At 44.9% G+C, this 14,478-nt stretch overlaps 1 protein-coding gene across 4 annotated transcripts in view; it reads left to right on the top strand.

Moving 5' to 3' along the window:
• Window positions 1-14,478, top strand: part of LOC117898435 — a 40,837-nt gene that overhangs the window by 18,080 nt on the left and 8,279 nt on the right. For all 4 annotated transcript variants that reach the window (XM_034807826.1, XM_034807829.1, XM_034807827.1 and 1 more), the window contains 3 exons: window positions 8,096-8,490; window positions 11,713-12,053; window positions 12,779-13,057. In XM_034807826.1, coding sequence (XP_034663717.1) covers window positions 8,096-8,490; window positions 11,713-12,053; window positions 12,779-13,057 — 1,015 coding nt within the window. The remainder of the gene's footprint in view (window positions 1-8,095; window positions 8,491-11,712; window positions 12,054-12,778; window positions 13,058-14,478) is intronic.

Raw genomic sequence — 14,478 nt, 5'->3', positions numbered from 1 at the left:
CTTTATGGATAATAAACATTAAATGGAAGCCATGAAAGCGCTCAAGTACGTGGCTCGCAACACTCTTTTGCAGCGGAAACAGTGTGCAAAACGCACATAAACCAACACTGATTGGAGCCATAACTTTGGAGGTAAATTTCCACAGTGAATGACAACCATTTTCTCAGGCTTCAGAGCCATAGTTCAAGGTTGCCAGCCATTTACCAATACCCATTCGTGTCTCCCTTTCGCTTCGAATGAATTCCAATGAATAGTAAATAAGAAACCAAACCATCCATCCATCGACTAGCACTAGCACTGATCGATGCGAACCCAACATCAACATCAACATATGCCACAACGGGGGGGCACTTATGGGGCAGAAGAGTCGGCACTCAACTCGCGTCTTGAGAGTTTCTTCCACGAAATGTGCAAAACCCGTTTTGGGTCTCAGAGCCAGTACTTCGAGTACACCCAGAGTGTCTTTCAATTGTATTCAATGCTAACTCAATTGGTCGCTTTGGGCCCAGGGCAAACCCAAGCATTTCCAGGCAGGGCCAATTGAAGAGACTCTTCTCATGGCTCATGGCTCTGGGGTGGGTGGGCAATTTGTAGATCTCCGAGTGGCAGGCAGACAGCCCAGGCAGCATTCGAGTGACTCCAAAAAAGGAAAGACAAAAAAAACGAGAGACAAAAAAAGAAAACGACTTACTTAAAGTCTTTACGGTCGGACGACGGTTCATGGGAATGGGATAGGTCCAGGATACCCTGAGCCGGATATGGCACATATCTCGAACTGCTTTCACTTCCTCTGCATCTCTGCATCTCTCCGTCTCTCACTCCACTGTCGTTTAGTTTTCCTGTCTGTTTTCCCAGTCTTTTCAAGTTCAAGTCAAACATTTGCCATAATCTCAACGCCTCAGCTGTTCGTGCTGCTGCTGCTGCGGCTGCCTCACTTTTTATGCGTCCATCCATAATACATATTTGAATAAACCACAAAGGGCAAAACTCCACACACCACTCCACTCTGATCGGAAAACACACACACAAAAGGTGCCGGGGCAAATGAGCTGTTAAAAATAAAGGCAGCCTAATGCCGAAATAGCGGGTGGAAAGCCGGAAAATGTCGCAGAGAATGGAAAGGAAGGGAATGGGCATGAGGGGGATCGACTAAAGTGGTTGCTGGTTGGAGTAAATCTTCACCAAACAAACTCACACACAGCCACACATCTGGCAAGAGGGACGTGAAAAATTGTCGAACCTCGAAACAATTTTTCGGGGGCATTCAATTTAATTTTAGACACAAAACTCAATAAAATTGTTGTTGCTGCTGGCTGGCTGGCAAGCTGGAGTTATTTTTACCCCGCAGAGTACACAGAAAACACTTCCGCAGAGGGTGGAAAGGAAACCCCTGGAAGTGAGGATGAGGATGTCGCTTTTAATGATATCAGTCTCGCGTGATCTTCCAGCTCCGGGCCTCTCCTCGTCTCTCGCTCTCCGTAGAACCCGTAGAGCTCTGCCTTGCTGGTGGAATGCTGAGAGTAAAGTTATCCCGCGGGTACTCGCTGAAAAATGCATGTCACTTAAATTTATTGGCCGCAACAGCAGCAGCAACAGTGGAGTGGAAAACCCAACTGCACGATGGAAAACCCAACAGCCGAACAGCAGTTGCCGCTGCATGCCACTGGGCCCTGCTGCTGCCTGCCGCTGCTGTTCTTCTTGTGAGATGAATTTTTCATTCAATTTTCAGTTGATTTTACGATATGTACGTCTGGGGGCTGTAAAATCGATTGAAAGAGACGGAGCGGCATCGATTCATGATTGAAATTTAACGGCGAAGCGAGAACCAAAGACAGAAGCACGACTGCGGGGGCGTCTTTCAGAGGGATAGATACTAAAATGTTTAGCAGCAAATTTTACGTTTTTCTTTTAATTAGCTTACATGTGGCAGTTGAGTCATGAAAAGGCCCTCCCTCTGCGCTCAAACCCGTCATCCGTGCCATGATCCATGATCCATCCATCCCATTACTCAGACATGGCGGAAGTCGAAGTCTTACTTAATCAACGAAAAAGCCAAAGCCCCACTCAATGTTCCATTAATTGGAGCGCTAAAGCAAAAACCCGAGCTGGAGATGGAAGGAAAATACGTTGCTAATTGCTATCACGACAAGTGCCTGGGGGTCAATTAATTTAAATAAAAGCCAACTTGTCGTACGGCTATCATTGGAACACAAGCCAAAGAAAATTAAGAGAAAACGAACTTCATTAAAATTGTGGGCGGCTTGGCAGTGCTTGTCATCGATGGGGTTTCCATGAAAAGTAAACGAAGAGTAAAAGCGTTTTGTTTGCCAATTGTTTACAGAGACTTCCATCTTCCTTCCACTCCGTACCACGTTCGATGACAGCTCTTATCGTCTCGCTCCTATGATTATCTCTTTACGCACTCTCGCATCACTCTTCTAACAGCAAAGGAATAGGCAAATGACATTTGCCTCTCACTTGCACTCAGTAATAAGTTCAACGAAAGCTTTAATTGCCTCGCTCACAAGATGCTCTCTAAGCGGCGCTCCGCTCACTCAGCAAGTACTCTCTCGCTCTCTCTCTCTCCCTTCACAGACAGGAATACAGCAATGTAAAGTTCAAATGACACTTATAACGGTGCTCAAAGTAACGGAGAAAGGGCAAAGTAGAAAAAGAGTATAAACAGCCAACAGAAGATCGTACATACAGATTCAAATTATATATGCAAATCCTGCATCTATAGGGCAAATAATTGTTTATTGTATCGTATCGGGGGATATATGCTTTGACATATGTTTTCCACTGCCTTCTTGGAAATGGGTTTAGTAATGAACAGAAATGATTGATTAAATTCCTAAAGCTCTTACTAATTAGTAGATAAAGTACATAAAGACATGGACATACATTACTCTACTCTATTATATTTTAGTTCATTCTTTATTCATTAGATTAGTGAACGGTTTTCAGCGAATGAAATTTAAGTAGAAAGTAAAATAGTCTTTCGGGCACACTCGATGCATGCCTCAACTTAATTTCTGTTCACTATAATCCTCTTTTCAAATCAATGAATCGTGCATTATCTGTCATCGTGAGACCTAATGAAAAGAGCTCTGAGAAAAAAGAAAAACACATAATTCAGTTCATTAGGTCCTGGCCAGGCCTGCTGCCATGGGCTTACTCACTCTCTCTCTTTCCCCTCCCTCTGCCTTTATGAACCCCCTATAAACCCCTGGAATCGTCAATCACATTGACCTTTTATGGGCCTGTGGGCTTGGCAAATCAGAATCACTACCGACCATCACGTGACTTGCCCATTTATACGAGAATTGGCAATGCGTTTGCCGCTTGCCAACGCGTGGGTGTGTCTTGGACAGGGAGGAGCAGCAGCAGCAGTACCCTGAAGGCAGGCATAAATCAGTTTTAATAGTGCAGCTGGAAAGCAGTTGATTCGATTGTCTCCTGACGGACTGTGTGACTCCTGAGACTCCGGATGCAGGGGCTACGCATATGGGATCTGCTCTTTAATGAGATTTTTCGCCTCCTAAAGGGCAGAAAGCGAAACCAATTTTATTTGCCATTTCTGTAGCTCGCTCTCTCCTCTCTGTGTGTGTTTTTTTGTTGTGTTTTGGTAGCCGCTGTCAACATTTCTTTTGCGCTTTTGTTTTGGCTACATTTTTACTGTCGCATTACGTGCAACATTTGCTCGTTGATTGTTTGGGGGGACAGCGGCTGCTGCTGCCTCTGCTGCTGCTGCCCCAACCCTGAGTTCATGCTTCATGCCTCCCCATGGCATTGCATAAATTTGTCTAGCTGTTGTTGTTGCTGTTTTGCTGCTGCTGTTGTTGGCTGTACAATTTATGCGCTTGTGGCGCCCCAAATGTGGTGCGGCGCTTTTGTTGGCTTGGCGAAAATTTGCTAAAATAGCAACCGCCCCACAGGACCAGACCAGACCAGACCCGACCAAACCCAAACCCAAACCCGAAACCCAGACAAAAAGCAAAAACTTTTGCCCATAAAGCACATGTGACTACCACGCTGCCATTTCCATGTACAGAAGAGTGTGTATTTGTGTGTGCATTCTCATGTATTTGATTATATTTTGCAGTTTTTGTGCAACCATTTGACACTTAAAGCTTACACCTCGCTCCCTGAGTGCCCCTACATAATCCCAGCCCATAAATCATCCGAGAGCTGAATGCAGACATTGTTCGGTGATAAGAGCTGCTACACGACCAGAGACAGGTTCTGGGCTCTCATCATTTATAACAAGTGCTTCTTGCATGGTAATCACAGCCATGCTACGTACATACAGCCGAGAGCCATGTAAACTTGGCCAAGAAGTTTGTCAGTCTTAGGTGGCCTAAGCCGGAAGAGGAAGAGGTGCACAGTTTCAGCAGTGCCAAAAGATAAAGCCTGGATTGATGGTTGGCTCTGGACAATGTTGGAGATGCTTCTGAGATTTATGGCAGTAGCTTAGAATGCAGAAAGAAACTTTTAAGATTTAATGCTAATGCTGAAAGCTCAAAGTAAGTTATAAATTCATTTTGGGATGATGAAAATCCGACTGTTTCCTTGATTTTTGGTTGAAGTTTTCGATGTGTTTCTAGTTGCTTCTCATTTTATGGAATATATTTTCACTTCAAATATTGCTTAAAAATATTAGAAAAATCCCTGAAAGAGTATTTCAACTTCGACTTTAACTCAGTAATGTTTGCCGTTTGACTTCTTGTGCATTTACTTTTTTTCATAATTAATTTATCACTTGGCTTTCATTTTTATCGCATCGGATGTCAGAGGACCTTCATTTCCCGTGGCCAGTGCGAGGAGGCAGAACTCGAGCCAGACCCAAACGAGACCCGTAATTGCTTTAAATGCTATTACGACACTTACGCACAGCAGGGCTCGAGCAGACACAGTTACAGATACAGATACTAGATGGAGTAAACCCCAGCAAATGTCCACAGTCTGGCCGAGGGCCAAGGGCAGTGTCTCTCTCGCTCCGTCTGCCTGTCTGTCTCTCTTCAGTCTTTAACTTTGGCTTGGCCTGCAATTGTTTTTCGCTTTAAATAATTAAATTAAAGTGGGCATTCTACTGATTGAAGGGAAGCCTCCTCCAAGCCACCGCCACTCGTTGCAATTATGTTTTTGTTTCCTTCTTTTTTTGGAGAGTTTTGCGAGCATTGCCCCCTAACCTGGTGCAATCAGCGTAATTAAGGCAGCAACTGCCATCGCCATGGATTGCTTATAAATCATTTATTGCCAAGACATTATCGCCATGGAGTGGCACGTAGCACGTAGCATGCTACGGCTATCTACTCTGTCTTCTTGTACACCTTTTATGCCCGCCTCCTCCCACCACACTGGAAACTCGTTTCGGTTGCCTGCAAATTATGCTACAGAACGCGTTAGTCTATGACAGATTGTATCTGCTAGATACAGCATAGCCCAGCCGATGCTGCTGCTGCCAGCACAGCTTTCGTGTTGCACGTACGTACCGGCTCCCTTCCCTTCCCTTCCCCTAGCATTGTGGTGTCAATTTATGGCCCGAGTAAATTCTAAAAAGTGTCTGCATCGAACTGGGGAATCGGTTTTGGATTCGGTGTTTGAGCCGGTCCGCTCGGTTGGCCAACATCTTGTGCAAATCTCATTTATTTGCGGCTTTTGCAGACACACACACACACACACATTCGTATTCGTATTTGTAGCTGCCACATACGTGTCAATGTGCCACTGACTGGCGTGCCAAATGCACTTTTGATATATTGGCTCCGGGGTTATTGGTTTTCCATGGTTTTCCATCTGTCGTGCCATCAGTCTCGTAGCTGTAGGCGATGCTCCCCACTATAAATTTCATCGCCTTTGACATGACAATCGAGAAATGTCAACAGAAGCCAGGCGCCAACTTACATCCCATCCTCACCCTATGGCCACTGGGATACTAACTCTCAAATGCAGATCGCCTTTTCCCATCTGTTAGCATGCAAATTTGTTTAGGCGGATTGCGGTGCTGAAAATGAGATATTTTGCAAGAAAGGAAACCCAACTAAAGCCATAAAGAGTTGTAATATTTGCACAAAATCGATGGCTGTCATTTGTATAGAAGAAGTGTATAATTTCGGCTCTTCGGCCAGCCCGTTTCCAAAGAATAAATCCAGTAAAAGTTGAAGTTATTCTTTGCATCGCCTGTGGCCATCGCTTTACTATTTTTCTATCATTTGAATCATCAAAAGAAAGAGTATTTTCCAATATTTCTATCTATATTTTTCCTTCCCCTTGCACACATAAATATATCACTCCTTTACTGGCTGAACAATTGTCGTTGGATAACGGCTAAATAGCCATAAAAGTGGATTACAGCCTTATTAGGTTTTCACCCATAATGTTGCCATGAATGTGGATATATATATATGGATATTGTTATGGATATGGTGCCGCCTGTGTCTGTGACAATGCTGAAGCGCACTCGTAATCAAACGGCTACAGACAGGCACAAGGACAGACACGATTTGTAGCAATCTCAGCGAATAATGCAGACCAAGAACGAACTCAATTTGTGACTTTACTCGTCGTATATTTGAATATGTGGCATCGGCAGTTCTGTGTGTGTACATAAAGAGTACATTATATACTATAAGGGGACATTCTTGTGCGACATGAGTCATAAATTATGTGCCCATGGCCGTCACCCAGACGTGACGACGCCTCCACTGCCCCTCCTGCCCCTGGCAGGGTCTTTCAACCTTCTTCCCGCCCCATAAATATTTTTAGGGAAAATTTAGGGAATTTCTGCCTTGATAATTTGCCATTTCCTGCTGCAGTCAGCTTCCGTTTGCCACTGAGCAGCAGCAGCAGCAGCAGCAGCAAGAGCAGCCTTGCACCTGGGAGCGATGCCTAATTGAATTTCACATTTGGCCAAAACCAAAAGACAGAAAAATGGTATGGAAATGTATTTTTGTCTTGCTCTGGGGGTCAGTCCCGGTGCCAGTGCCGGAGCCGGAGTGCGTGTGCCAATGTCTGCGCACTTGAAATTTCTGTAGAGGGGAAGTGGGAATGGATCTGGTGGCTGCTGGCACAGACTCATGCATCTTCCAGTGGCGCAACTGAATGTCAAAATGTGGCCCGAGTGCCATAAAATTGCCTGAATTTAGCGCTAGGTTCGTTCTCTGCCTGCCTGCCACTCCTCATTTGGTCTGGGGAGCTGCTTCTGTTGCAGTTGCAGTGCCTGGCAGCGGTCCAGCTCTGCGACTGCGTCTCCATCTCTGGCTGCTGCTGCTGTAGCTGCTGCTGTGTCAAGTGTCTTTGCTCTGGGCTTGTTAATCTACGAGTGGCTGCTTCTGCTCCATCTTGTTTGTAGCTGCTGTGCTGCTTGGTGCTTGGTGCCGCTTCCTGGTAGTTGCTGGGACTCCTCGGGCTTTGTTTTCATTACCGACCAAGTCCACATGGCCGGCCTATTAAATGCAAAATGTGCAGACAGCCAGAAAGACAAACGGCCGTAGTCCAAAGCCCCTGTCCACTGCTCCACTCCACTCCTTCCTTCTGTCCCTCCACGAGACTGTTATGAGAATTAAATATGCAACTGCTGGGGGAGCCCCCCCGGTGGCATGTGGCAGGGTTATTAAAGTTAATTACAATTTTTCATGGCATTCGTTTATTTTGATTATTTTTTTTCTTTATGCTGTGTCCTTGGTCTCTGGCGATTTTTCCACTCTATTAATTTTCGCATTGATTTATTTGCGGGCATCCTCTGCGGCCGGTCTGCCATTGTTTACGGATCTCTCTCTCTCTCTCTCTCTCTCTCTCTCTCTCTCTCTGGAGAAGCGATCGATGGGAGCTGCCAATTAATGTGAGACAGGAAGGCCAGGGGGAGGGGCACTCTGACACGCAGCTGGGCGGTGCTGGAGGCCGCTTTCAATTAGATTACACATAAAGCACTTTGAATATTTGCTCACGATAATAATGATACATAGAGAGACTATTTATAGACGGGGCAGTGCTTGCTTTTATCTGATGCTGGATCTCTTTGTTTGTTCATTTTTCCCTAAGTTTTTCCCTTGATCCACGCATCTCATATCAACCCTTTCCCTTTCTTTTACAGCTGAAAGCGACCTGCTCACATTTGCACAGCGCAAGGAGCACTACGAGACGGACAAGTCATTCCAGCAGGAGCTCTTCACCGGCGACTCGCGGCCGCTTAGCGTTCGCCAGCTGTACACGGAGGCTGGCAAGGATCGGCCCGTGGGCGCGGCCACGGCAGGTGCCCTCGCAGCTCTGGCCCAGTCGAATGCCACGGCCACGGGCACCACAGCCTCACCGCCGCGCTCCATTTCCTTCAATGGGGACGTAACGACGGGAGCCCACAGTGGTCACGATGTCCTAATGAATGGCACCGCGGAGGCGTCGTCCGAGGATTACTTGCTCTGCGTGTCCGACTTTGGCAATGCCAATCGCAAGCTGCGCACGCGCATCGATGCCGAGATCGAGATACGTTTGGTGAGTTTTAACGGGTTTTCCCAGGCCAGTCCGTTAGGTGATGGCCCGTTTTTCATGTACAGGTACAGGAACTTGCAAAACTTAATGCCACATGCATAAATAATATGTTTAGCAGTGGCCGGAGAGCACGCACAGACCAGAGACCATGTCCATGTCCAGGTCCAGGAGCCCCAAACCAAACTAAAACCAAAACCAAAACGAAGCAAAGCGAACCTCATAACGACCTCATGTGTGTGGTCCCTGTGGCTGATGTTGTGGCTGTGGCTTCCTGCTTTTCTGCCAGCTGTGTCGCCTCTAAAAGCCATAGACCATACTCTCCTCTCTCTCTGTGACTCGTCCAGCCATGTGCTCCACATAGCCAAAGCCCCCACACACACACTCGGAGAAGAGCCCGTGCAGATTGCAGTCTTTGTCGTACAGCAAACATCGAACGAGGAGACAGACCACACAACTTGCCACAGCTCCAGCTGCAGCTGCAGCTCCGCCTAATGGCCAACGTCAAACGTCTAACGAGGAGGAGCTGCAGCTCCAGCGGTGGGTTGGAGGAAGGCCAAGACTCGACTCCATCAAATCATTCGAGTTAGTTGACTCGCTTTTAATTGCTCAAGTGTCGTCCCACGCCATTATGGCTTTTCCGTGCTGTGGGGCAGAAGAGTCACCAGATACACATATAGACAGGGATTTCCCTCCTTTTGTTTGTGGTTTAAGTTTCGTGATGTTTGATAGAATGATTGGACTTGATTTGAGGAGGTTTCTGATGGTCAATTTTATGGAAGAGAAGTTCTAGATTGAGCAGATATGGTAGCTGTCAATAATTCTTGAATAAATATCCACCAGATGCTGTTTATGAACAATTGCAAAAAAAGAGTCCATAAAGATGACTTATTTTAATAATTTCTATTTTGTCTTTGAGTATTTTCCTCAGAAAATCTTAATTTTATTGATCCCAAAAGTATTTTCCTATTGCTTTGTTCAAAGATCGTTCAAATATTTAGCAAATTCTTTTTGATTCTCAACTTAATTATTGATTTTTGACAATTTCCATATGTGCATCCCAAGTATCTACTGGAAATTCTCAACTTAAATTGAATCCAAAAATCTTTTCTTTTAAATACAGAATATTTATACCCCCAGAAAATAGATGTACATATTATTACACATCAATTTGATTGTTCCTTTGTTCATTCACCGTTCATGAAATATCTGGCGAAACTCTTTTGTTTTGCTTATGAAATTGTTTCTATTTGGAGATTTTTCATGATAGCACTTTATTGATATACAAAAAGGAAATCCAAAGTCTCATGTTCAAGTGCATTTTTCCTTACCAATTTATTTCGCCTTTGTTCGCTGTCGCAAATTCTTTGAGAACATATCAGAAAATTGCAGTTAATTTGAGCTAACGCGCTTTTGCAGTTGTCCCACTTCGATGTCGTCTTCGTCGTCTTTGTGTCGTCTCCTGTTTATCTTCTGTTGGCCAGAGCCATTAGATAAGCTCCAAAAGACAAACAGCCAATGGCCAATAGACGATGCCATTGGCAAAGACATCCACAGACTCAGACTCAGCCACGACGACGACGACGACGACAATTTGGATCGCTGTTCGATAGGTTGCCAAACTTGTTTTTGGCAAAAACAGCGCCGGCTGTCAATCCCAGTCGACTGTCGCCAGTCTCCCAGGTCGCCCAGTCTACCAGTCCCCCATCTACCAGTCTTCCCGTCCCTGAAGCTGCAGCTTCATTCTGTTTCTGTCGTCTGCTGCTTAATAAAATGACTTTTAATCCTTTTCGCATTGCGTTTGACGTTAGTTGGCCGCAACGTTCCGCTTGGCCTGGCACCGGTTACTCCGCAGATAACCCAAAGAGAAAGAGAACTCCGAGCCCAGACTCGGAGAGACCCATTAGCGCTCTGCGGTTTATTGGTTACGGCAGCAACTATCTTCAAGATGGCAACCAAAGGCATGGAAAGGCATCTGGAATGGGATGGGATGGGATGGGCTGGGGAGGTTGCTGTTATTGTTGTTTACTTGACGGCACTTAAATTGCATTATTATATACGGCACTCGACAGTTATGTGCGAATATTTCATCGTTAAAAGTTGCCCAGCCATTGACAAGAAAGATGGAAGACGGAGCCCCTCTAACCTCGAAAAGAGTTTTTGGCAGACTCGACTCCAAATGTGAGATTTCGCTGTGGCATACAGCCGTGGAGAGAAGGCTTTTTCTTTATGGTCAGAGAGCCGAGCCGCCGAGCTGTCTTTGGCCATTTGGAAATCTAGCTCAAGTGCCTTTTTATGTAGATTTTTTTCTGGGGGGTGTGGGTCTCCCCTTCTCCCCGAAACAGCAGTCCCCGCTACGCACTCCGCACTCCGCACATGTTATTCAATTGTTACTCGTACAATTGATTCCGAGAGCAGTCGAACAGAAAATCAAATGAAACGATTGCGTTTCTTTTTCTTTAAGAGAGTAATTCACTTAGGAATTGAAAACTATTCCAATCTGGGGAATGTTTTCTATGCACACAGAGAAAAGAGCTGACAAATTTCAACAATTACACTTGAATTAAAATATGAGAATTGTTTTGAGAGTAGAAATTATGAGTAGATATGTTTTCACTTACATTTTGATATTACCATGCAAATATTTCATATTTTCTCTAATAAAATTTATTTCCTACACAATTTATAATTATTTGCAAGTGTTTTATGTTTAGATTAAATATGAGCCATTTTCGAAATCCCTTTTCAAAGAATTTTCTATTAAAATGAAAGTTTATTCAATTTATTTTTCTTAATGTCTGAATGTAGAAAAGATTACTGACTGTGTTTTGTTTTAATATTCAATTTTATCTCTGAGTGTGTAGATAGCATGGGAAAAACGAAGAGAAGAGCTTGGAAGGGTAACCCTGACCCACGTGTTCCTTTATGGTTTTTAATTAGACTGATTGAGTTTCACTTTGAAAGCATAGAACGCGTGTTAGCTGCTCTTTTTTTTGTTTTTTTGATGTGTGAGGGGATTTGAAAATAGCGTGACTCGCCCCAATTTGCGGAAAGCATAGAGAATGTTTGCGCAAACATAAATGCCAGGAGGCAGACACATTTTTCAGGGCCTATTCGTGACTCCTACGGAAACTAATTAGGGAGCTGTCCGGCAGGACATAAAACAATATAATTTGCATGCAAAATGGCCAAATGTTTCAACCCTTTCCTTTTTGCTTTTCCTTTCAGCCCGCTGCCATCGAGGATCTGCGGAAGTGGACATCAAGCGAGGCGCTGGGTGATGTCACCGTCACGCCCGATTGCATGCACCATGTGGACACCTCGATAAGCACCTCCATGGTCATCGGCGATAGTGGCGTCCACACGCCCGCCCTCTCTCCGTCCGTGCTCTCCGCCGATGCCGTCGATTCCCTGTACGCCCAGAACCTGAGCCAGGCGGCGGACAGCAGCGCCAATCATCATCCATCCCATCATCATCAGGCAATGCTGCCGAACGATATCAATAAAGATGTGCCTTTGAATCATCGATTGCCTTCACCCGAGGAGCAGACCAAACAGATTGCCTTAAAGTGAGTATCTGGTGGAAATAAACTACCGATTAAGAATATCATTCAAAACGAAACATAAATTCATGACAGTTTGTCAGCCATTGGGCTAAGCTAACAGTTTGACATCCACAGTTAGATGGCTACAGTTGAGCATCTACTGTGTCTACTGTTCATTTATTTAAATTTTAAACACAATTTTAATGTGTTTTTCATGCAAATTTCACAGCCACTATTGTTTGATGTTGTTTTTCCTGTGGCAGCCAGGCACAAAAAAGAAACTGTTGTTTTTCCACCACATTTTCAACATTTTACACAGCGTTTTTTCCCGCCTGGACTGTGTACATTCGAATATTTGTTCAGAGAGCGCATCGCGCGTATCGGCTGGGGAAAAAAATGTGCTTAAATAAATTAATTGAATTACGTATGAATATTTACAGTGCGGTGGCCGCACAATTATGCAAGTGTCGCCCTCGCCTGCCCCTCCCTTTGGGCCACGCCCCGTTCCGGCCATGGCTCATTTGTTAGGCTCCGAAGTGGAGCAGCAGCCGCGGCCGCGGCCGCTGCCACCAGACGCAGCCATGTTCATGCTCCGCTGATTGGGGCCACTAAATTGCTGTGGTTCGCTTAAGCGAATTACAGTTTGGGCAACCACAAAAAAGTGCACTTAAAACTGTGCCCGAGCAGCAGGGAATCGAACTCCAACGAAGAACAAGCCATGACCCCACTCTCCTTCTCTCTCCCTGCAGATACCCCGCCGAAGTGATTTCGGTAAACATTTCTGGAAAGAATTTCCAGCGGATGTGTGCGGCCCGCAAGTCCACGACAGGATGCTTTGCCGGTGGCACCACCCCCGCGGCCTCCTCGAGCAGTGCCAGTCCGGAGAACGGGCAGACGGAGGCGGCCAACAATCTGGACGACAATGTGCAGACGGTTAGCCGGAGATCGCGATCCCGCAAGGTGCGTGGCAAGCGGAGGAACACGATAGCCGGCATCGACCAGAAGGAGATCCAGGATGCAGCCAATGGGTATGTATCCCTAGCCATCTATCTATCTATGGATATCCTTGGATATCCATCCACTACTTCTGTTTATGTCCCACTTTCAAATGCTGAGCAGTTCCTAGAACTCTCAAACTGCCTATCAGAACTGTACATACATCCCATACTAAACATCGTATCGTTAATGTGTACATATCTGAGCAGGTCTCAGCAGATCGTACATCCTATACTCGTACATCGTATGCCCTCGCTCTCCCCCCATTTATTCTCAAATGCATTTTCCTATGAGATTATTGTGAACAGACAAATTTTTAGCTGAACAATTTGTTATGCTGTTTAGTTTTCCTTCTTGTTTTCTCTTGATTTTTCTTTTTAATTACTGTACAGAAACAGTGCCAATAACTACTTATCATATACCATATATATTGTTTGCCGAATTAGCCGCACAAACTGCATGAAATTACTACGAAAATTGTTGACTAAAATTTGAATGTTGTACAAAGAAAAATACAAATTAAAATTGTAAATAAATTATGTTTTTTTATAGCTTAATGTACGTAATTAGATACTTGTTGTTGCATTCCAAATTCAATTAAGTTTCAGCCGCATATCTTTTCCAAATTCGACAATGGAAATATTATCGACATGCAATGCAATTTTGGATACATTTTTTGATTCAATGAAAAATAAAAACAGCCTAACAAATTCAATGAAAAGTAAATATCATGAATACAGACACCGAAAATACCCACATAAATACGAACAGTCACACACATTCATACATCACACGAACATTTCATGATCCATACCAGACATTCGCCCTTTTTCCGCCCCCGTCATTCTTCGGCAGGCCAGGAACCCCAACACCCACACACGCAACATTTGCACTCCTCTCTGGACCTTCATAGAGCTGCAGTCATAGCTGGGATCTAGTCAGTCGTCAGTCAGTCGACCCACTCTTTCGAGCCTCGCTCTCCTCAGTACGCCGCATCATCAGCATAAATCATGCGAGAGACAAAACTCCTCTGTAGGATTTGCACAAGTACCACGAGTACCAGCAGAAATTTGTGTGTGGTTTTTAGTTTTTTCTTTCCACTTTTGGCTTTCAGACTTTCAGCCTTTCCTGTGCTTTTCAAATGCCACGGCACACACGAAACGACACGACACGACGCGACGCCTTTTGCTAAAAGTTTCATAAATCTTATTTTGTTTCGTTGGGCGTCTGCCCACAAAAGCCATGGAGCCTGGCTCCAAGTCCCAGCGACAGCCCAGAGACGGCGTCATTCCATTTGACTGCGTTCTACATATATGCAACATGAGACAGAGACCCTACACACAGATAGACTTCCACTGCAAGTGTGTGTGCCACATTATGTCAATGCTGTTCAATATTTGTATGCTGTGCGATCAGCAACGGCAGCAACAGCAGTCGAAAAATGCTGAAATAA

Source organism: Drosophila subobscura, chromosome O (genome assembly GCF_008121235.1).
Source record: "Drosophila subobscura isolate 14011-0131.10 chromosome O, UCBerk_Dsub_1.0, whole genome shotgun sequence".
Taxonomy (NCBI): Eukaryota; Metazoa; Arthropoda; class Insecta; order Diptera; family Drosophilidae; genus Drosophila; species Drosophila subobscura.
Note: the sequence above shows the minus strand (reverse complement) of the source record. Positions and strands in the feature narration are given on the sequence as shown.